The sequence below is a fragment of the Vitis riparia genome, chromosome 15, assembly GCF_004353265.1.
Source record: "Vitis riparia cultivar Riparia Gloire de Montpellier isolate 1030 chromosome 15, EGFV_Vit.rip_1.0, whole genome shotgun sequence".
In the NCBI taxonomy this organism is placed as follows: domain Eukaryota; kingdom Viridiplantae; phylum Streptophyta; class Magnoliopsida; order Vitales; family Vitaceae; genus Vitis; species Vitis riparia.
In genome coordinates, this window is record NC_048445.1 from 3,935,667 (window position 1) to 3,958,881 (window position 23,215).

The 23,215-nt window shown below is 35.1% G+C and overlaps 4 protein-coding genes across 5 annotated transcripts; 3 read left to right on the forward strand and 1 right to left on the reverse strand.

Annotated features, from left to right (window-relative positions):
- Positions 1-563: 563 nt before the first annotated feature.
- LOC117932407 lies at positions 564-1,449 on the reverse strand. Its single transcript, XM_034853649.1, has one exon. The coding sequence runs from the start codon at positions 1,277-1,279 to the stop codon at positions 704-706; it is 576 nt and encodes a 191-aa protein (XP_034709540.1). The 5' UTR covers positions 1,280-1,449; the 3' UTR covers positions 564-703.
- Positions 1,450-12,177: 10,728 nt separating this feature from the next.
- On the forward strand, positions 12,178-15,555 carry LOC117931636 (RNA-binding protein 24). Of its 2 annotated transcripts, none has more exons than XM_034852630.1 (7): positions 12,178-12,729; positions 13,324-13,506; positions 13,644-13,776; positions 14,094-14,211; positions 14,308-14,344; positions 14,449-14,689; positions 14,817-15,555. In XM_034852630.1, the coding sequence occupies exons 2-7, from the start codon at positions 13,324-13,326 to the stop codon at positions 14,906-14,908; spliced, it is 804 nt and encodes a 267-aa protein (XP_034708521.1). In that variant the 5' UTR covers positions 12,178-12,729; the 3' UTR covers positions 14,909-15,555. The 2 variants fall into 2 exon arrangements, with proteins under 2 accessions (XP_034708521.1, XP_034708519.1); XM_034852628.1 differs by having other exon boundaries at positions 12,179-12,729; positions 12,968-13,506.
- A 2,825-nt stretch (positions 15,556-18,380) lies between these two features.
- On the forward strand, positions 18,381-21,095 carry LOC117932109 (pentatricopeptide repeat-containing protein At1g05600). Its single transcript, XM_034853153.1, has one exon. The coding sequence runs from the start codon at positions 18,691-18,693 to the stop codon at positions 20,200-20,202; it is 1,512 nt and encodes a 503-aa protein (XP_034709044.1). The 5' UTR covers positions 18,381-18,690; the 3' UTR covers positions 20,203-21,095.
- Positions 21,096-21,267: 172 nt separating this feature from the next.
- Positions 21,268-22,571, forward strand: LOC117932110 (60S acidic ribosomal protein P1-like). The gene is made up of 4 exons (XM_034853154.1): positions 21,268-21,377; positions 21,626-21,709; positions 21,933-22,145; positions 22,253-22,571. Exons 2-4 carry the CDS (start codon positions 21,641-21,643, stop codon positions 22,304-22,306), a joined length of 336 nt encoding a protein of 111 aa, XP_034709045.1. The 5' UTR covers positions 21,268-21,377; positions 21,626-21,640; the 3' UTR covers positions 22,307-22,571.
- The last annotated feature ends 644 nt before the right edge of the window (positions 22,572-23,215 follow it).

The following is a 23,215-nucleotide window of genomic DNA, read 5'->3' on the forward strand; positions in this document are numbered from 1 at the left end:
AAGGGCTAACCTTGTTTAAGAGGAAGTAATAGATAGAAGAGATCATGGGTTTGAACCTCATCACCATCCATATACATATGATGATACTGTATACTAACTTGGGCTTTTGGGGTCAAATTGGGTAGCTTAATAAGTATACAAGCCATCAACCTGATTCAAGATTTCACTAGGACCTGAACCTGCACCACCCCTATCTATGTTCCTCCTGCTTGCCTAAACAACCATTGCTTCACTACTCTACATTCTGTGTCAAATTTCAATCACCAAATACAACCCTTTTTCTTGGGGTATTGACATCCTGATTGCCTAGATTAGTTTTTCATCCAACAATGTCAGAAATATTGATTAGTTTTAGACCAGAAGCTCCTTTCTGTCATCAGTCCTGTACCAGATAGTGAGTCCAATCCAATTAACTCATTTGAGGGTCAATTCATCCTATTTGGTATGAAGGAGCTGGGTGTTATCTTTTCTTGATTTATCTTTGAATTAAGACTTCGGGTACACATACAATTGCCTTCTGATCAACTTGGAAAGGTTCAGTGCTTTTAACAAACCAGAAAAAGAAGACAAAAGGAAAATGAAAAGGTTTCGATTAAACAATTCACATGGATATATATCAATATCACAATGAAGAACATAATAAATAGCATTAATTCTAAGAGAGAAAATAAATTAAAGTCAGAAAATACAAATGATATATTCGCTAAACATCTCCCCCATTCTTCTCTGAAGACCCCTTCCAACTACTGGCAACACTCCATTGATCTGAACTGGCCATCGATGAAACCCCATTACCGCACTTGGCCACAGTCCTCACGCTCTCGATCAACGCCTCCGTCCGGGACTCCTGCAACAATATCTCCGACAGCTGCTCCGGGCTTATCACCAGCTTCACCTTCCACACTCCCGTGCTGCTGTACCTCGGGAACACTTCCGGATACGATCTCTTCACCAACCCTTGGTTGTCAAACGACATGCGGTATGGCGTGATGAGAGACGAAGTAGATGTGTTGTCACTGAGCTTGGTTTCACTGACTGTGCCGACTCCTCCTGCGTTTTGGGGAAGGAGATAGTATAATTCTCCGGCGTGAAGCTCCTCGCTGTGGAGGAGAGGCTGGGAGAAGAGGTCAGGGCTTCGGAAGATGGCGTGGCCCGGGAACTCATTGGTGATGTTCTCGGCAGTGATGGGTGCGTAGAGCTCCATAATCCCACCATTGGAAGTCACCACTTTGATCATTTCTTCAACCTGTCCAAACCCTTTGAACACACAGTTCCCCATTCTTCATGCAATTAAGCTAATACTTTCTTCCTTTTTATTCTGGTTAAGAATTATTATGAGAATCAGGGATGGGCGTCGGTGGAAGGCGGAGGGGGGAGGAGGAGGTTGCTTGGGGGCTTCTTTCAATCGATCTATTCAATCCTTCTCAGCCGACACAAGAATCCTTTACTTTGTATCACAAAATCCAAAAAACTGGTCTTTTCTTCAGTTGGATGATACGCAGGAGCATTGACCATTGTCCTCCAGAGTTTGGCACCGTTGATGTAGCGTACTGGGGGTGGTGGATGTTGATGATAACGTAATGAGTCAACGTTAGTTGGATTCCAAATTGGGAGATGGAGAAAAGGATAGGTTGGTGGATGATGGAAATCCTGGAGATTGTAGTCAATGGCCCCAATCATGTGGTTGATGCTTTCACCTCCGTTTTCCCCTCCATCAAATGGACCCCACTTTTCGGCCATAAAAAGAAGAGAACTTTCTTGGGTTCTTTCCGAGTATACGACACTTCCATAGTGCAAAAACGATGCCGTTTTTCTGGATAGAAAAAAACAAAGAACAAATATTAATGGTTTCAATGGTAACTGTTAAGGATAACAATTTTTGTTGTTTAAAACAAGGATACGTTATATAACCAAAAATTATTTTCTATTTTTTATTTTTAAGAATAAAAAATAAGATATTTTAAAAAATATTTTTGTTATTTTTTATTATTTTTATCTATTTATTTAGGATTGTTTAAAAAATAATTATATAATTATATATAATGATTAAAAATAAATCATTGAATATAAAATTATTTTTAAAATATATTTAAAAATATTAAAAATAGATTAAAAATATTTTAGATTTCAAAAATATTTTTATTTTATAAAATAATAGAGACTAATTTAAAAAAATTATTCTCAAAAATTATTTTTTAGAACTATTTTTTTAAATAGTTACCAAACCAAACCTAAAGTCCTATTTAATTACTATTTTTCAAAAAAAAAAATTCAAAACTATTATGATGGTTTGTAAAATAAGTTTGTTTGAAATTTGAAATGTTTTTAATCTATTTTTAATATTTTAAAAATAAATTTTATGTCCGATTCTTTCTTTTTAATTATTTTATATATTTATATAATTTTTTTAAATATTCATCAAAAAACAAATGAAAATAATTAAAAGATATTATCTTAAAATACCATATCTTCTATTTTTAAAAACAAAAAATAGAAAATTTGTCAAATATAATTTTTTTTTTCATTTTAGAGAAAAAAAAATTGTTTTTCAAAACAGTTGTTAAGTAAACCATAAGACATTCCGATAATACTTATCAAACAAAAATTTCAAACAACTAATACATGCATGACAAGATTTAAATCATCCAGAGCACGTATAAATAAAATTAAAGTATAGAAATATAAATAAATGATATTAAGTTACAAATAATGAAATATATATACATATAGTAGGTGACTATTAACACCCACCGCCCAAAAAAATCAAAACATGAAAGACGGCAGGTCAAAGGCCAGAGGGGGGCCATGAGATTCCCATGGATCGAGTGTCCTAAAAGAAAGGAAAATAAAAATCTAGACCCTTGTTTTCAAATCAAGGCACATGTGAAACATTTACACAAAGATCAATGATAAAAATAAAATAAACAAAAAGGGTCTAAAGATCCATTGGTTGGGGGGTTCCAATCCAAAGAGACCCACAACGATATTCATACCTCATCAGTGTGGCCACCCCTCAAAAAGCTTTCGGTGGCACTCATCACAAGTCAAAAGATTTCTTAGTGGGTGATTATGGAACGGCATTAAGCAGAAAATATACTTAGGAGATGATTGGGCCTGATAAAAAATCATGATGTTGTTGGCTAATAATCACAGATTTTGTACAGAAGTTGGTGGCTTTCAAGCTTCAGAATCAGAGTTTGAATGTGGAAACTTAAGACTCTTACCAAGCTCATGACTCATGAGCCTCTCATGGAGCCAGCCACCACGATTCTGAGGGAGATTAGGCTTTCATTTACTAAGTAATGATTCGGGGTTCGAGGGTTGAAAACTTACTTAAATTTTGAAGTTGGTGGCGGTAGTGGTACTTGAATGCAAGCTCGTGATCATTTACCCAAGTTTTATGTCATTGTAAGGGTTCTAAATGATGCCAATTTTTCAACCCTATGTAATGTTTTTCCTCTTTGATTTTGGCTTGTCCTGGCAACTGCCATTGAATCTAAATCCTTTCTCTGTCGAGTTGGGGAGGAGAGTGTCTCATCAGTCATCACATGGAAAGGAGAATGCCGTCCTTGAGACTTAAATGAAAAAGAGGTTTTCACGGACTTATTAACTTTTATTTTCACTTTTAAGTTATTTAGAGTTTATTCCATCGTGTGATTTAAAAATAATAAGCAAAAAATTGTTTTTAAAAATTTCTAACATCTGAAAACAATTTTTCGAGAATAAGTAAAAATTGTTTTTATAGATTTTTAAAAATAAAAGGAAAACATAAAAAAAAAAAAAAAAAATTTATATGTTTCTAACATTAAAAAAAATTATTTTATTTGTAATTACAAAACTAATTTTATTTTTACTAGGACTTGAATTAAATCTTATTGATAATGTATAAATTGAATTACGATGTTTTTATAAAGCCAAAATAAATAATTAAAAATTAAAAAACAATTTATCCAAACAAGTTTTTTATTTTTATTTTTTATTTTTAAAAATAACCTGTTAAATACCCTTATTTTTATAAAATATTACAAATTGATTTTTTATTTTTAACTTAAAAATAAGTTTCAAAAAACATAATCAAACGAACCCTTAATGTCCAAAACTCTTGCTCTTTTTATTCTAAATTGATGTATAAACCTTACTTTCTATTTATTATTTATATTTATTGTGAATGTAAGAATAATTACTTATATAGTATGTTCAATCAACATATATTTTTGTTTTACTCCTAGTGGTAGCTTGTCTTTCACCATGCTTGGGCGGACTACATAGTAGAGGAATTATAAGTATTAGTAAGAAAAGAAAAATACATTGTTAGTCATTAATACGTTTGCTTGCAGTAACCATGACCTCATAGGAGAATCAATGGTGGCGTGTTTGATACATTACTAATACTAATAAATTTAAAAATTCATAATTGACTAGTTGTAGATAGTCCTAGAACTAATCCTAATAAATTTGAGAATTCATAATTGACTAGTTGTGGATAGTCCTAGGACTAATCCGATGTCAAGTTCGTAAGGGAAGTGTGAAAGCTTGAATGGTATTTTGGAGTACATGAATGCATATTTTATAATATAGGTTTTTTAAAATATAAAACCCGAGATTTAATAAAGCTCTAGATGGATGAAATTGACCTTAATTTGCTTATCTTTATTTTGATGGAGTGATTAGTCAAATTTGGTGTCATCTTTTATTGAATCAAAAGTTAGTCTTTGTTGGTATATTGATGTGTATTACATATCCCTTTTGGTTGATTAAGCCTTTTTCAAGGTACGAATTGCTTTCAATATAGGGGTGTCCCTTCCCTTTTGATTGATTGTGGACGGTTGCATCCTATTAAGCCTTTTTCATGGTACGAATTGCCTAAAGCGAACCCCTTTATGTTGGAGGCTAGCTTTTCAAATTTTTTCACATGGGCTTCAAACCCGTGGTCTGTAACAGAGTCAAAGATCGGCGTACGGGCTCTCAATGGGCTAGTCTACCTCCCTTGACTGGGCTCGAACCCAAGAACTGGCCCAAAAGTACAATTGAGGTCATGGGAAATGACAACTTTACCCATTTCTGACTAAAGGCTGCTTCACGCTTTCAAGGATTAATGTGGAATAATTTTAAAGATTTTTTTAAAGCTCGATAAGAGCTTTTACATCTATTTGACCGATTTTGTTTAAAGAATTTATGATTTTAAAAGAGTTTATCATGGAAATCAAAAAAATATTATTCCTCGTAAAAACTTTATTTTGATTTATGCAAATTTTTAATTAAACTTTTATTATACTTGTATCGTTTTTTAAATACCGTTTTCAATAAAAATTATAAAATTATCTCAAAAAATCTTAATGCGATTGATTAGGTTAAAAGCCCTGTTTTAATTTATACAAAAAGAAATTTATATTTTATAAAAAATTTATGATCTAGTATCATATAAAAAAATAATAATTTTGATTTCAACTTTGAACTTCTCATTCTCGTGGGTGGCAATCTCTACGTCATTTGAGCATGGACGTCAAAGAGGTATTCATGGTCCATTTAAAACACGCTACATGTAACATACACGATGGCGTCACGTAAAGCAATTGGAAAAATCCTGGGGACTATACTAAATGCATGAGACGTGTCCCATGGTTAAAAAGTTCTTTGATGGGATTCATAAATCATTGACGTCAGAATGCAACTCCCAACTGTAATGAATGAACCACACAAAAAATTGGCGAACCTAAATTCTGGTTTACTATTTTTTGGCCAAAGCAGCCATGGGAGAAGTCCAATCTGTGGGTAACCCAACGGACAATTCCGTCCAAATACTTCCCAATTACCACCGTGGACCCAACCTACCATGGTCCACGGGTTCCTTGGGGCTGCTCCTTCCTCTCTATTTATTGGGATCGTGAGGGTTGTTTGATTGGAACCAGTGCAAAGCAGTCCAGACAGATAAGAATCCCTTAATTTTGTGGGAGAAACATAATGGGGAATTTCTTTGGCATGATGCAGCAGGCTGTTCATCCATGGAGCCATGAAGAACAAGGGTGGAAGAAGATACCGACTGCGAGTTGCAGTGGGGTGAGGATTAAGGTGAGGATGACGACGGGGGAGCTCAAGGAGTTGATGGCGAGGGTGGATTCGAGCAAGGGCAGCTCGGAGATGGGGCGTTTGATTATGAGCGAGTTGTCCAAAGGTAGGTACCAGGCTCGAGTTGTGGCCTGTGGTGATCTGATGATGCCCAACCATGCAGAGAACAAATCCGTGCAGCTGAATTCTATCCGTGAGGAGGAAGATGATGATAAGTGTTCGTAATGTTAAAGAGAGCACGATATGCATATTGAACTCAAATTTTACGAGCTTAAACTTCTAGAAAAAATGGTAATTCGACGTGGTATCAGAGGTTCTTTCAGCAGGAAGGAGTCGCGCGCCTCTGTCGGTGTATCTCTCCACGTGTGGTCATGAGTTGCACTGAGAAGCTTTAAGCTTTAAGAAAATCAATGGTAGTTCAATATGTAAGACATGAAAAAGAAATAAATGGGTGTGTCATTTTGATCTTTGTTAGCACCATGGACATGTATATAAGCCTGTCTACTGATTAATATCTTCATCTTCCTTCCTCCTCATCACCATTCTCATCTGTTTTCTTTCTCTACTTCTGTTTCATTCTGCTTTTCTTCCTGTAAAAAAATGGTGACGTTAGAGTGATCTGTGAGGATGAAGATAACATTTTTGGTATGTTTGGAACGATGGAAAAGGGATTTTTCATTCATACACAACCCATTTTCATGGAAATCAAAACCTCCTCTTATCAGAAATGATAATGGGTAACGAGATGAAATTTGAGGATGAGAGAAATCAGAGGAAAGAAAATGAAATGAGCACTTTGAACGTTCCAGATAAGAGGACTAACATACACAATTTGGTGGGCTTGAAAATTTAGCTTTAGTTTGAAACCTTAACATTGACCTTCAATTGTCTTTAAAAAAGACAAGAAAAGGAAGGAGGGATTGATTGATATATATCACCCTTAACATTGACCTTCGATTGTATTTAAAAAAAGACAAAAGGAAAAGTAGGGTTTTAATTATTATTATTGAGAGGATGTGCAATGTATCAACCTCTTCCTCGTCACTTTCTGTGTTTTCTCTTTATTTGATCTTTCTATACTTTGCCTTTTTAGAAAGCATGAATTTTTTCCCATAAGAAATTGGAAAGATGACACTTTTTTGGATGCGATTTGAACTTTTCTTCATACAAAGAACACATGTTAAACTTTAGAGAAAAAGAAAAAAAAAAAAAAAGGCATGGTGGTATTGAAATAGTGAGTTTTTTTTTTTTTTTTTTTAAATGTAATATTAGAGGCAGTAGGGCAATGTCTCAAAATGGGTTGAATTCTGAAATTAAGTTTGAATGTGGAATTGAATTCAGAATTGTACATAGTCAAATCCAATCCAGGGTCTTGACCTTGAATGTTGAAAAAGCTAGAAAAACTGACAGATGGGCTGGTCAAAAATCCACCCATGTTCATACATTTAGGGTTGGCCCAACTCCCAAGCATAATGGGCTGGGCTGAAGTTAGATGGGCTTAACCCAAAATGAGCTCTAAATATTGTTTGACCGGGGTTGGCCTTAGTATCCTGTCAACTGCAATGAGGGTTTCAAATTGTATGAGCAAAGGGATTTTATATGGAAAGGGCCTTGTATCCATGATTCATAATTTTCTCAAGAAGAATTCTCCAAAGCCCACAAAAATGGACTTGGTACTCGCTCAAAATGAAAATTAGAATTTTATTAAAGACGTAGCTCACTAACATGATCATGACATTTAGAGTCACATCTATAATACGAATGGTATCAAATCAAATACCACAAGTGATGGGATCGGGGCCAAAACATTTACTAAACCTTCAAAACCTTTATATTATAATGTTTTTATATTCTCGTAGTCGTTGTCCTGTTACTACAACCATTAGGTTTTAATGTCAGATGAGTCGTTCATTTTAAGTATCAAAAACTGCTCTTTTGATCGGCTTGATTGAATATCATATGAAGTGGAATGAGGAAATGAACCAACCCAAGGGTTGCAATTTAGAACTTCCAACAACCAAGTACAATAACTTAATATTAGAACCCCATTTTGGTTTGGGTCCACATTGATGATGAACAAAAGAAAGATCAAGTACACCACAGTGTCATAATCACCGGATACCATACACAATGCCAACTATCATTATCGAAATGGAACAACTCAACTCAACCAGTTGGCTCCACCTTCAAAGGGCAGTCTAGTTCTACCACAACCACAAACCATCATCATGATAAATGGCTTCCATGCCCAATTGAGAATGAGCCCATCTCTCTGGTTTAAACAAAGAGGGTGATGAGTTGGTACACAAGCCAAAAATAGTGTAACATGGTTGGACATGGAATCGGTTTCTAAGTGGGTTTGTCTCCGGACATATTGGTCTTCACATTTCAGCCTTTTAAATTAAATGCTTTTATCTACTCCAATCATAGCATTCTTCTTGAGATGGGTTGGTCTCAGCCATCTTAACTTCTTATATTTGAAGCAATTTGGATTTTTAGTCATCCAATGAAATGTGAAAAGCATGTGTTTAAAGTTAATAAAACTTTTAGAAAAACAAAAATAATTAAATGCATGCCATCTACTAACCAAAAACCCACTCATTGCATTTCACATTGATTTATATTTTTTTGAATTGATTTATTATTTTATTAAAAATTTTAAAATTTTAAAAAAAATTATGAAAGGAGAATACAAAATAAAATACTTATAAATACGATTGAAAGATGAGTCATTGTAATCTTCAAAACTAAAATTTTTAACATAGTTGGGGAATTTAACCATCAAATGATTCATTTTAAATTACATATATTTTTCTTAATTAAATAATCTGATATTTTATTTGTTTCCCTATAAATATCACGACATTCATAAATATTTAAATTCTAAGATAACTTCTAAATATCTTCCATTAATAACATAATAGAATTAGGAATATTACTCTTTTTAATATAATAATTTATAACTATTCTCGACTCTCTCAATTTCATGATTTAAGAATTCTTTGTTTTTTACCGTTAACATGTCATATATTAAAGTCATATATACTGTAATAATTATTAAAACATTATTTCTATGCTTAGTTAAAGTCTCTAATTACACACTCTGAAGCGCTTTTATTTTCTTAAACCATCAAAATTTAATTTGAATCTTCCATTAATTTGAAGAATTCAATAAATCAATTTTTCAACCATTTGATTGACATTGTATCCTTTGGTTTGAAACTAGCAATCAATCATATAATCATGAAAATTTTGGAAGATTAAAATAACTTTTTCAATGACAAGAAAGGGATTCGATTGGATTTTCCTAAAAAAAATATGTGGTTTCTATGAATTCACATATTTCACAAAATAATGGAAAATTTTTTTTATAAAATATTAATAAATTTTGCAATTAATTTTATAATTTTTATATATTATTTTAAGCCAAGATAGGAAGTCCAAAAGAGAGGAGTAGTATAATTATACTTGTCTGGATATCTTATATTAACGTTTGTTAATCCACACAACACTCTTACTTTTGTACTTAGTACAATTGGTTTGACTAATATTTCAAAGGAAAAGGTCATGGGAGAGTGAGGAATTGGAAAGAATAAACAATTTTATCCCAAGGTATCTTTTATTTATTTATAAATATATATGTAAGAAAAAAAAAAAAAGTGGTCCAGTCAAGAACTTTAGGACTAGTAATAAAATGAGATGGAATGGGTATGGCAGGTGGGGAAGGAGACAAGTCTGGCCACGTTACAGTGAGCTTCTCCAGTCACTGATCACATGCAGGGCCGACCAACCAAGGGACTTGCAGAGACTCGACTCACTCACACAGAAGAGGGCACGGTGGTGAAATGGAGACCGTTTGATGGGGTGGAAAAAGGGGCATCAAAGGGCGTGGAAGGGGGCCCAAAAATGGAAGGGGAAGAGGAGGAGAGGGGAAGGCAGAAATGTATATTTAAGGGAAAATAATGGGAGGCAGTGCCTGTGGGCAAGGCATGTGCTGGGGTTCTGACCTCTGCCTGGTTTTGCAGCCTTCATGTGTGGATAGTACGATGCAGGCCACATTCACATTTTCTTATGTCCCTTTTCCTAAACTTTTCCACTTCCCCCACTCGGCTTGGCTTGCTTCTGGACTTGTGCTTGGCCCCCCCAACCCCCACGACTCACCCCCCTCTGTCTTTTGCCTTTTCTTGGCAGTTTTTCATGATTTTTCATAGGCCCAATTTCATGCTATTGTACTCCTCGTTTCCTTACTAAAGCATTCATATGATTGTTGATGATGATAAGAAAACACTAGATTTATGAATAATTTTTTAAGGACATTTAGATTTAGAATCTTTTTTCAAAAACCATTACTTTTATGACAAACTTGATTTATATATATAAAATAAATTAATAAAACGAAAATATTTTAAAATTTTTTATATCATAGGTTACGTCCATCGAATCTTTAATGCAAATAACATTAGTTCAATAATATAAAGATAAAACAACCAATATAATAATACACAAGATTTTAATGTGATTTAGCCAATCATATGCATATTTATAAATGAGAGATAATATTTTCAAAAAATATATTATTGATGATAAAATTAGATATAACTATTAGATTCTTAAAATATCTTATATTACGAAACCCCTTGCTTCAAGAGTATCTCTCATTCTTTCTTATATTTTTATCCATCTCATACAGTTTTTACAAGTACATTTTCATTTCATGACTTTTTCACGATTTAAAAATATTTATAAAGATATTTCTCACAATTTTTCTTATTTTATAAGAAAATATAATATTATAATAATATATCCACTTAATAAATATTATATACAATATTATTTACCAAAAAAAAAAATCATACTTATCATGACCACTCTTTGTATCCACACCTCGAAACATAAGTCAACTTTTGTTTTTTCTCACATTTCTATCTACTTTGTATAGTCTCTACTAATTCACCTTAATCTTATATTTTTTTTTTCTTCATTGAAAAATTTTAACTAATTTTCCTTATTTTATAAGGAAATATAATTTTATAATAATTTATCAACTTAAAAACTAATATATATATATATAAAGAATCCATATTTATTAGGAATTTAGTATTAAAAACTATTTTTTTCATGTTTTTTAAGAAAATTATATTCCTAAAAATAATTATAAATGAATCTCAACAATTAATTTTAGAAATTACCACACAAGCTCCCTAAAATCTAAGGAGCAATGAAATTAATTAGAAGTACCAAAATTAGTTTGAATTAGTGGCTCAACCAAAGGTGCCATTCTTAATGAGGTACCATTCTCAATATGGGCAATCCTCTAAATTTTAGGGCCCTGCTCCCTCCTGAAAAAATGGGTCCCACTTGGATTTCACTAGTAAATTGCCCCACAGGTGGAAAATATCCATAAACTTCATACCTATTCCTATTTGGATGACTTCTCAAAAATTAAAAATTCTTTTAAGATTAATAATTTTTTTTGGATTTATTTGATCAATTTATTAAATAAAACCGCACTATTTAATATATATATATATATATTAATGATAAAATATTATTTATTAATAGAAACTTTATTTTAATTTATATAATAAGATTTTTAATTTAATAAAAAATTTATATTATGAAGATTATCCTTTAAAATTTATAATTTAAGCTTCAACTTTAAGCAAGAAATTTAAAATACAAAAATGTTTTTTTTTCAGTTTATTTTTTGGTAAATAAATTTTTTTTAGAATTATTTTCAATTCAAAATTTGCCTGCAGACACGTGACATTCCACATGTGAAGTGAAGAGGAGCCAGCCAAGTAGCCGCCAGGGGAGCCGACAAGAGGGGGGAAAAGGGGAATAAAATAATAGAAGAGAGGAGGAATAAATAAATAAAAAATATTGAGAAAAAGATAAATTAATTAATAAAATATTTTTGAAGAAAAAGGACAGGTTTGACCGAACTCTTGGACAGTCCAAAGCCGTTGTGTGGTAGCGACGGTCATGATTCTGTTTCAGAGTCTTAATTATATCTGGTGGATCCAATTTACCCTTCCTTTTTCTCTCTCCACCCCTTCGATTTTGACCACCATAGACGCCGCTTACCACGCTTACCACTGGTTTTCTTTTTCTTTTTCTTTTCGAATTCTAATTTGGGTTTGGGGTTAGTGGGGGCGAAGCCATATGGGATTATCTCAAAATTTTCAGAACTATGATGTTTTGTTATCCCCACAGACTTAAATTAGAGGGACCCAAGTGTTAAAATGGGAAGAGGAAGAAGAAGACGATGTTTGGATGAATTAGGTTTTTTGTGTTATGAAGAGCCATAATCGTCTGGGGTACCCAGTTTGGTGCCCTAATTAATACTAAGAGAATTTTGAGGGTTTTGGCCCACCAAACACAACCTCATTGCCTGTACTTTTTCGGTTAAGAGAATGGCTGCAGCTGCAGAGAGGAAGAGTTGAACGGAGCCAAATAGGATAATAGGAGAGAGAGAGAGAGAGGGTGAGAGAGAGTCAAGGGGTATCATCCCAGAACCCCACAAAGGCCATTAACAGATCATGGAACAGTAAGAGAGAGAGAGAGGAGAGAGAAGAAGGTTGAATACAGCGAAGCAGATGCAATGCAAAACCCACCACAAATATATATCAGTATATAGAAAGTGCTGATACAGCGAAAAAGGTCGGTCTTAAATTTTCATTGGACACCTTTACCCTACTGTTCTTGTGTGGGTACCCACCAGCAGCTTTTCTGTCCCTCTGTTTTCCTAATTTTATTTGTTTATTATCATTATTATTTTTGAATATCATATTGTATGATTCTATATCTCTGTTGCTTGTGTGTACAAATTTTAAATATAAATTTTGTGTTGGGTCTTCTTTATCTTCTTTGGTCTCTCATTCCTTTCCACCCTCAACAGTAATGATTTTCTCGTTACGGGTATCGTTGTTGAGGAATCTGAGGAGGTGGTATTGTGAAAAAGTGGCAGTTATAGTAATAGAAAAACAACAAGAGGAAGAAGATACAGAAGAACAAGTGCACGAGTTTATGAGAGAAAGAAGATATTGTTGGGGTTGATTGATATGATGATCATCAAACCCCCTTTTTATTGACTTTTTTTGTCATCTCCATTTTCTTTCTTTTTCATTCTCTGTGTTTGGCTTCTGAGAAAAAGGGGTTGCTGGTTTTTTTGTTCTGGGTTTTTCCCCATTCTCTCTCTGTTGATTGGTTTTGTTTGGAGTCTTGTGTTTCATGTCTCAACCAAGGCAATTTCAGATGGTGGGGGGAACCAATGCTGGCCAGTTCAATGACACCACCTATACCAAAATATTTGTTGGTGGATTGGCTTGGGAGACTCAGAGAGATACCATGAGGCGTTATTTTGAGCAGTTTGGAGAGATCCAGGAAGCTGTTGTTATCACTGATAAAAATACAGGGAGATCCAAGGGTTATGGTTTTGTAAGCCCATTTCTCCAACCATTTTTTTTCTCTCTTTCTCCCTCCCTTTCTTCCTCCCTTTCTCCCTTTCTCCCCTTTTCCTTGTGATAAGCGGTGGGGGGTTTTTCAATGATATATGTGTTTTTACTTTTTATCAGGTTACATTCAAGGATCCAGATGCAGCCATGAGGGCATGTCAGAACCCATCTCCTGTAATAGATGGAAGGAGGGCAAACTGCAATCTTGCATCACTCGGAGCACACAAGACTCGTCCTCCAACTCCTCAACATGGTGCTTATCTCTTTTTCTCCTCCTTTTCCCCCAAATTTTCATTCACAATGTCATGTATCAATCTCACTGTTCCTTGTTTTCAAGTTGATGATCCTTTGATGAATGTTCAGCTAGTGTTGGCTCTTGACACAATGAACCAATGAGCATTGTTGGATAGTGTGTTATCAACCCTTGATGTGCTTTGTTTCTTTCGGAACAATGAATGTCATTTGAAATTTTCGTCTCTGATTCTACCCCATTCTGACATAAATGCTGAATACTTATCAGATTCCAAACTGAAATTGGAATCTAAACCCTAGAATATATGAAATTTGCAGGTGCAGGAAGGTTTAGGCCAGCACCAGGGTTAGTGGCTCCACCTGCTTATCATGGCTCCTCGTCTACATATTTTCATCAACCCACTAGTCAATATGCATTCCCTTACTCAACTTATGGGTAGGCAAGAAAATCACAGAAAAAAGAAATTTATGTATGTAAAGGTCAATGCTTTATTCCTCTTTTCTGCATCTTATTCCCTACTGATCTCTTCAGGTACACCGGATATTCACAAGATTCCATGTACCCCATGGTTAGTTCTTGTTTTGATGTGTGTGTGTATACACATAGCCTAGGCTGGCTGCATACCAATTTCATTGTTCCAATGCTAAGTCAAATTTGATTGCTTTGTTGTAGAACTTTTACAGTGTCTATGGAGGTCAACAATTCTCACCTTACTACACCACTGGAGCAACAGGGCCACCAGGGATTTTTCACAATTTCTATCCATATTATGCTCAATATGCCCAGAGTAGTCAAGGTAATGGTTTTGGCGTTCAATATCCCCAGGTGATGCAGTATCCATATTTGCCTCAGCAATATAGTTCTGCAGGGATTCTATCGCTTCCTCCAGTTGCTGGAGCAGCCACAAGCACAGGTTGTATTTCGAGCCACTAATAATATCCTCATTTCCATTATGTAGTGTTCCTCATGTCAATTGATTAGTCTCTTCAAGTATGCTATGCCTAATTCAACATTAATGATTGATTAAATGGAAAATGCAGCTGGTGTGACAGCAACAGCAGGAGCAGCTGGAACAGGGGCTGGTGCTTCTCAAACCGCCGGAACCACTTCTGAACAGAATTCATCAACTTAAATCAAATTGTGCTGGGGAATTACATCTTTTTACATGGCTAACGAATGAAAAAGGTGTGGAGAGCAAATGGAGAAAGGAAAAGGGAAAACATATCAAGTAACTAATTCAAAACAAAAGGATGCTTGATCAACTAGAATAACCAGAGGAGGAATCCAAGAATTCAGCATCAGACTGTTCATTCATCGAAAGCGCATTTGAGATACAAGGCTCGATCTACTAACTGTCATTAAGTCATTCACCATTCATGCTCAAGGGTACTGTCACTGTCGCAATCTTCATCATCATACATGTCTTGTTTAGGAACATAGAGGGTCTTAGCTGTAGTTAGAATTAGGGTAAGAACCATATTCATTTCTGTATTCGCATAAGGTGGAAACTAAAGGTTGGCTTTGGATCCCACCTTACATACTGATTCTCAGATGATTATGCCTAGGAAGGCAGAGCATCCAATGACATCCTCTTGTTTATATTAGCAGTAATCGGTTCGAAAGATTGATTTTATATCTTTGAACCCCAGATTGATTGGTCAAGAAGAAATGGCAAGCTCGGATAGCCTGGCCATTTTAACTTGTAATTCTTTGTTTGTTCATGATTCATGATTGACACTTTTCAAGATCGGACTAATTGGAGAAAAGTTGTGTCTCTTATCTCTTTTCTTCCAGATAATCTTCTCTTTAACTTTTCATCTTTCACTTTCAGTGGGCATTCCATTCGTATTTTGATCCTTCTTTTGCACTACTACCTTTTTTTGGGGTTTGTAGAATGTGTCTGGAATCCAAGGGATCCCACCAAAGCAATGATCCATCAATGTCCCCTTTTCTGCTTCAAAGTTGCGCACGCGGGGTTCTGCATCAAATGCTTGTCTTCTTAGAATTCAATGTCAAATTTCTGAGAAGTTTCTACAAAGACCAAAATGATGGATCACTGTTTGCCTTCGAATCCTCTTTTTGATCCCTATTTGTATGCAGAAATGGTATCCACCAGGTTGAGCTACACTTCTAGGGGGCCTGAAATAGAGTCCAAATGAGCTACTAATTTAAAGAAATGGAGGGCAGCCAGCACTATAATACACTTTTTCCAAAAACCCCAAAAATGAAAGGTAACAAGAGGAGGTTTTACACAATGGTTGATGCTGTATCTTCTGTTCAACAATGATCTAAAAAAACTTGCAGACTAGTTTAGCTTAAGCATGCCAGGGCAAACTGAAAGGATGGAAATCCAATGAGGGAGGAAAAGATTTGGGACTTGGGAACCATGTAGATCTGTGTGGGTCAGATCTTCCCTGGAACTACATGTTTGGGTCTTCTTTCTAGCATCCAAAATGCCCTCCCAAACTTGGAATGATTAACCCACTTGACCAAATAATTTCTAAAAGCATAGAAGCATAGGTCAATGCTTGTTTTTTACTCATCTTGGTCATAGACACATCACCTCAAGGCCCTTAACCCCCATCATTGAATTGGATCACAGCCACGCAGAACTCAACGGATATTTTAGGTCTTGACCTTCTCCTAAATCTTTATCAACCACCCTTTAATTGATTCTGAAAATGACAGTGTTGTTGCTTAGCATGCTTTGTGTAGCACAGTTGGATGGATGACTGAAAGCCAACTTGAAAGTAAATTGATGGGTACCTAAATCGAGATTTTGGTAGATAAATCAAGATTTTTCAAAGTGAAAAAATGGTAAGAAGTGAGAGAGAGATTACTGGTTAGATAGGGAATGAGCCAATAAGTCAAATGAACAGCCCCACCACCCCCACCACCTCCACCATCTCCTCCACCTTCAATATTGGATACCCCACAACAAAAATTGGATCATGCTCTAGATTTGGAGAAACAGAAGCAACCCATTCAAAGATTTTCCAATGTGGTTGTGGTGAATCTGGTGATATGCCAATTCCATCATTGGGGTGTAACCCAAATTTTACATTTAGGCTAATTATATTATTTTTTAAATTTTTTAATTAAATAATTTTTATCGGACTACAAATAACCGATTCGAGAGTGCGAAGTTCATGATTAAGAGTAAACACTTTTATTGAGACTTTAAACACTAATTTTCATATCTAAAAGTATATTAAAAGACTTAAATTAGGGATTTTAGTTTGGAAGTCAATAGAAAAATCTTGGAGGAAGATGTTAAGAGTAGTTAGGGCAGTTGTGCGTTAGCTGGTAGTGTAGTTTAAAGTTTGAACTTTTGGGCAACATGGCATCATCAAAGCTTGAACTTCAATGGAAGGACGAGTTTGAACTGCGACAGTTGTTTGCTTCCTCCACCATCTATTGCACCCATGTTCAATTTCAAAGAAGTGTTTTCTGTTAAGTCCTTGTCAAATTGTCAACTTCACATACATCGTTGACTTTGTTTTAGTCAATGTGAGTTGAGAGCTTGAAGAATTTTTTTGAGAATGTTTTTTGAAATTATTTTTAAAAACAATTCTCGACTTAAAAAATATTTTTGTTTATTGGAGAATGATAGGTTAAGATGTTTTCAACTTACCTTTTATGTTTTTAAATATTTTTCAAAAGTAAATTTTACATATAACATTTTATTTTCAATAAATTTTTTTTGTTTATCCTATTATTTTTTAAAACACCCTTAAAAAATAATTAAAATATGTTATCAAAATATTATTTTTTTGCTTTCTTTTTTAAAGATTGTTTTCTATATATTTTTCTATTTTTGAAAATAATTAAAAAATTAATTTAGTCTTTTTTGGAACGTTTTTTATTTAAGTTATTCTTTATATTTATATAATTAATTTTTAAAAATTTTCTTTAAAATATAAATAAAAATAACTAAAAATAATTAAATTATCTTGAAAGCAATTGATATATACAAATGTGTTTCATGTCTTTTATTTTTGAAAAAACAAAATCTTGAGACTTATTTGAAAATTATTTTTAAAATCAGTTTTTTACTTTTTATAACAAAAAATAGTTTTTTAATTTAAAAAATATATTTACAAATTTTGGATAGAAAATAACTTTTAAAGATATTTTTAATTATTTTTTGTAGAGTTTTATAAATAACAATAACAACTTTTACATAAATATTACTTTATATTTTAGTTTTATGATTAAGGATCTATTTGGTAAGGGTGATTAAAACAATTTTTTTGTTTTTTTTTTATATTTTAAAAACAGATAATAAGATATTTTCAGAAAACATTGTTTTAAAAAATAATTATACAAATGTGTAAAATGTAGAATGATTAAAAATAAAACATTAAATATAAAAATTATTTAAAAAATATATTTAAAAATATTAAAAACATTTTTAGATCCATTTTTCATACTTCTCAAAACATTTTTTTTTTATTATAACTCTTAGGAAACCATTTACAAACAGGCTTCAGTTTTTAGATCAGACTGTTGGCCTGAGACTAGCCACAACCTAAAGGCAGTTCATACCACTCTTTAGTTTGATTTTATAACGAGGGATTTACCATAAAACAGCGTCGTTTTATAGGTAGGCATATACCATGAAAACGGAGAAAATCGAACGGTGTCGCCAACTGGATGACGTCGTTTTAGCTTCCACCCAAAGACAAGGTAGAGCCGTAGAGCATCGAAAAATCGAATCGCTAACAGGAGTTTCAGAGGAGGTCTAGGGTTTGCCTTCGAATAGGAAAGGGACAAAAAGGTGGTTTCTTTGATGTATGCTCTGGCCTCCGATCACTTAAACAACGAACTTCCGGCAATGTTTTGCTGAAATTTTCCTTGGCGTTGACACAAATTTGGCACTTTAACAACGAATTGAATGCCTGTAATAGCACCATGAGCGTAAAATGGCCGAGATTTTTGATCCCCACGCAGCTTTCTCAGATGATTCGGACCCAGAAAAACCCACTAACAGCTCTGAAAATCTTCAACGAAGCCAAATCTAAATTCCCAAATTACCGTCACAATGGGCCTGTGTATGCCACCATGATCAACGTCCTCGGGAGTTCAGGTCGAATCGCTGAGATGAGGGAAGTGATCGATCAGATGAAACAGGACTCCTGCGAGTGCAAAGATTCAGTCTTTTCGAGTGTGATGAAGACATATGCAAGAGCTGGGATGGTGGACGAAGCTGTGTCTCTATTCAAAACCCTTCCGCAGTTCAATTGCGTGAATTGGACTGGATCTTTCAACACCCTTCTGCGAATTCTGGTGAAAGAGTCCAAGCTCGAAACCGCTTGCCGTCTTTTCCTAGAGCATTCTTGTGGGTGGGAAGTGAAGTCTCGCATTGGTTCCTTGAACTTGCTTATGGATGCTCTCTGTCAAATTAATCGTTCTGATCTCGCATTGCATGTCTTCCAAGAGATGAGGTATCAATGTTGTTCGCCAGATAAAGAAAGCTATCGAATTCTAATGAGAGGCTTGTGTGAAGATGGGAGGCTCAATGAGGCCACCCATTTGTTGTACTCAATGTTCTGGAGGATCTCTCAGAAGGGTGGTGGTGAGGATATTGCAGTTTACAGAACCCTTTTAGATGCTTTATGTGATAATGGTCATGTTGAAGAGGCTCTGGAAATTCTCGGTAAGGTATTGAAGAAGGGACTCAAAGCTCCTAAGCGATGTCGTGGCCATCTCGATCTTAGCTACTGCCGTAATGGTGAAGATATAGAACGAACCAAGGGTTTAATCAATGAAGCACTGATCAGAGGTGGGGTTCCCAGCATGGCTAGCTATAGTGCCATGGCCATTGACCTCTACTCTGAACGTAAAATCGGCGAGGCCAATCAAGTGCTCGACGAAATGCGTGATAGAGGCTTTAAGCCCTCCCTTTCGATTTATGAAGCGAAGATAGCAGCATTATGTAGGTGTGGCGGAGTTGAAGAAGCTGTGAAGGTAATTAAAGAAGAGATGGTGGAGGACAGTTGTGTTCCAACTGTTAGACTGTATAATATTGTGCTGAAAGGCCTGTGTCATGAAGGGAAATCAGCATTTGCAGTTGGGTATCTGGAGAAGATGGCTAGGCAGGTAGGTTGTGTTGCTGACAAGGAGACTTACAGCATTTTGGTAGATGGGCTGTGTTGTGATGGTAGATTTGTTGAAGCAAGTGGGATTTTGGAGAGGATGTTAATTAGATCATCCTCGCCTGGTGTTGAGACTTACAACACACTGATCAGGGGCCTTTGCTTGATGGGCAGGCAATATGATGCTGTGATATGGCTAGAAGAGATGGTTGTCCAGGGAAAGCTGCCAGCAGTTTCGGTATGGGATTCATTGGTAGCATCTGTCTGTTCCAACATGACTGAAGCTGGTGTTTGCTCTGAGACACTTGAGAAGCTATGGAGTTCTTGATGCTATCCATTTCTACCAAAAGTGAAACCTAGGAAATGGACTCAAATGTGATATCTCACATTGGTCAGAAGAAGAAGTTCCAGACGTTATATATGCACAGACTTGTGTTTTAAAGTCATGAAGAACTATTTAGTCTACAACGGATAATATATATGGGAAGAATCGAGTCGCTACAATTGGTATTAGAGTTTATTCTCAGTCCTAGTGTAGACTTTAGCCCCCTAAGGGGTATCTATTCGTCTGAGTGACCTTATAATCTAATGGGATACAACGAGAATGTTGTATCTACATAAAAAGGTGAATGTGATAATCGACATTGGTTAGGGGGAGAAGGTTTGGAGCACCTTTCTATAAACGACTTCATTGCAAGAGTTGCTTAACAACAACAGAAGAAAAGGATGAACTTAAAAGGAGTGGAAGGAAGCAATGGTGAAACAAAGGGTTTCATAGGGAAGGTGAGAGGAAGGAAGCTAAGAAACATGAATGAGGTATTAGGCAAACAGAGAAAGTGATGGCAGTATTCAAATCTCTGCAGGGAAGGAAGAGCCACAAAGAGCCATAGCTGCAGGTAGATACTTTCACCCCTCGTGTCACTTTGGAAGACATCTGAATGTATCTTTTCTACTTCAATGCAAATACAGGAAAATGCTAAGTTACCAAATGAGTACAATACTAAATTTCAAATCCTAGTTATTAACACGAGTATGGAACAAATGTACAAACAAAACAAATAGGACCTAACAATTAACAAAGGTCACTTTGCCATATCACAAATTTTCAACTACCTTCACAGCTTTGCTGATTGGTATATCTAGTGTATTTATTCTATATATTTGGAAAATATGATTTTTTGTGACAAATAGCAACAGGGCAAAAACCCTTCTGATCTTGCTTTTGAAGTTGTAAGAAGGGATTCAAATCCCAAAACGGCGTCGTTGCGTCAGATTCCATTTTTCTTCCCTTTCTTAGAAGGCTGGACCTTGCGGGCGGCTACCTCAAATGGGCTCAGTCCCTGTTGGGGTAAAGTGGGCCCTGCTGCTTTCCCCTCGAAATGAGCCCAAAAGGTCCATCAACTTGCTCCTTTAAAAACGCTTCCTCCTTCCAATGGAGCCCTAGCCCTACATTTTCACAGCAGCGGCGGAGCAGACCAGTTTCAGATCTCTCTTCCTTCAGAGGTGACTTCATCTTCTTTATTATAATGTGTATTTTTTTTTAGTTTTTCATTTTCTCTGTTTGTTTCCTCAGAAAATAGTTTCCACGTATATGTTCTGTTTGGTTGCTAGGAAAAGAAAACAAATTTTTGAGCCTGTTGTTGTTGCTAGGAAAATGCATTTTCGTTTCTTTCTAACTTCTAAGAATAGTATGTGGATTTGTTCTTTTGTGTTTCTATGTGAAGCCTAATAAATCCTGACAACTTCATCAGATTTTGCCCAAAACGATGTCGGTTGGAGAGCTTGCTGCCGTTTACGCATGTCTTGCCCTCCACGATGATGGCATTCCCATTACTGTATCCTTTTCTCAAACCCTGGAATCACACTATCAACCTATTAATCTGTATTTATGTGTACATATATCTGTAAAACGAATGTATATGTATGTGTGTAAAAGTATGTATATAACTATGCTTCTTGGTTGGAACATGGAAAATGGAAGTTTGTGCCCATGTGTATGTACTATAAATTCACACAGATATATGGAAGATGGGTTTTCCCTTAAACAGATGGTAACAGGCAGAGAAAATTTCGACATTGGTGAAAGCAGCTAATGTTCCAGTGGAACCTTATTGGCCACTCTTGTTTGCAAAGTTGGTGGAGAAGAGAAGTATTGAGGATCTCATAACTAATGTGGGCTCTGGTGGTGGTGGTGGTGCTGTGGCTGTTGCTGCCCCTACTGCTGGTGGTGGTGGTGGAGCTGCTGCTCCTCCTCCAGTTGAGGAGAAGAAGGTAATTCATTGGGTTTTGTTATTTGAAATTTGAAGGGCATTGGACTTTTTTGGTTTTTAGGTTGGTTTCTTATTTCTCTGATTGATTTATGTATTTTCTTAATGCAGGAAGAACCCAAGGAAGAGAGTGATGATGACATGGGCTTTAGCTTGTTTGATTAGGAGCTTTTGATTTGGTTTGTCGCTAGTTTAGTCCTGTGTTAAATCTTCTTTTAGGGTTTTTATGCAGGCTCGAAATAGATTTACTCTTGTGAGAGGAAGTATCAAGAAGTCTGGCTGTTTCAACTTTTTATGTGTTTTGACTGTTTCTGGTATAAGTAATTAAAGCCAATTTTGCCTCATACATCACCAGATGTCTACTTAATATGTTTAGTTTTATAGATTTTGCTTTTATATTAAAGAAGTCTGGATGTTAGTAGATGGAGAAGGGCCTTGTGCAGCTTCAAAATGCTTTATGATTTTGAATTGTAAACAAATAGATTGTTGCTGGGTTTACCTTCTATGATTTGATCCACATTTTTATGATAAAATTATCCATGTGATATCGCAATTTAAGTTTAACTTTTACCAGCTTCCTGATCTTTCCTCCGTTTAAGGATTATTCCCTATGATTCTGCTGTATCATTTTTTTTGTAATGTAACTGGTTTAGTGATGCCTACATATATCTTGTTTTAAAACTGGCATGTGGCTTTTAAAGATTTGGATTTCTTAGAATATAGGGCACAAGATGATAAAGTAGAGCTACAGCCCTATCCCAAGTGGGTTTAGGTTTTGGATGGTGAACTTAGTTTATTCTTGTTTGGAGATGAATGCTTGGAAGCCAGTAATATCCCTTCTGTTGCATATGACCATGATGGTCTTGACTCTAGGAATGTGCCTGCAACCCACCTTTTTCTCTTTGGGTTGTAGGTTTGATTTCTCATGAAGGCATTTTCTCCATCTCCTATTGCAGTTTTTAATTCCTCAGAAGTTCACCTTTCTTATCAGTAGGCAATTGCATGCAGGAATTCTTTGGTATGCAAAGCTTTTTATGTCAAATCTTTTCAGTAGCTTAAGCAAGATAATAATCT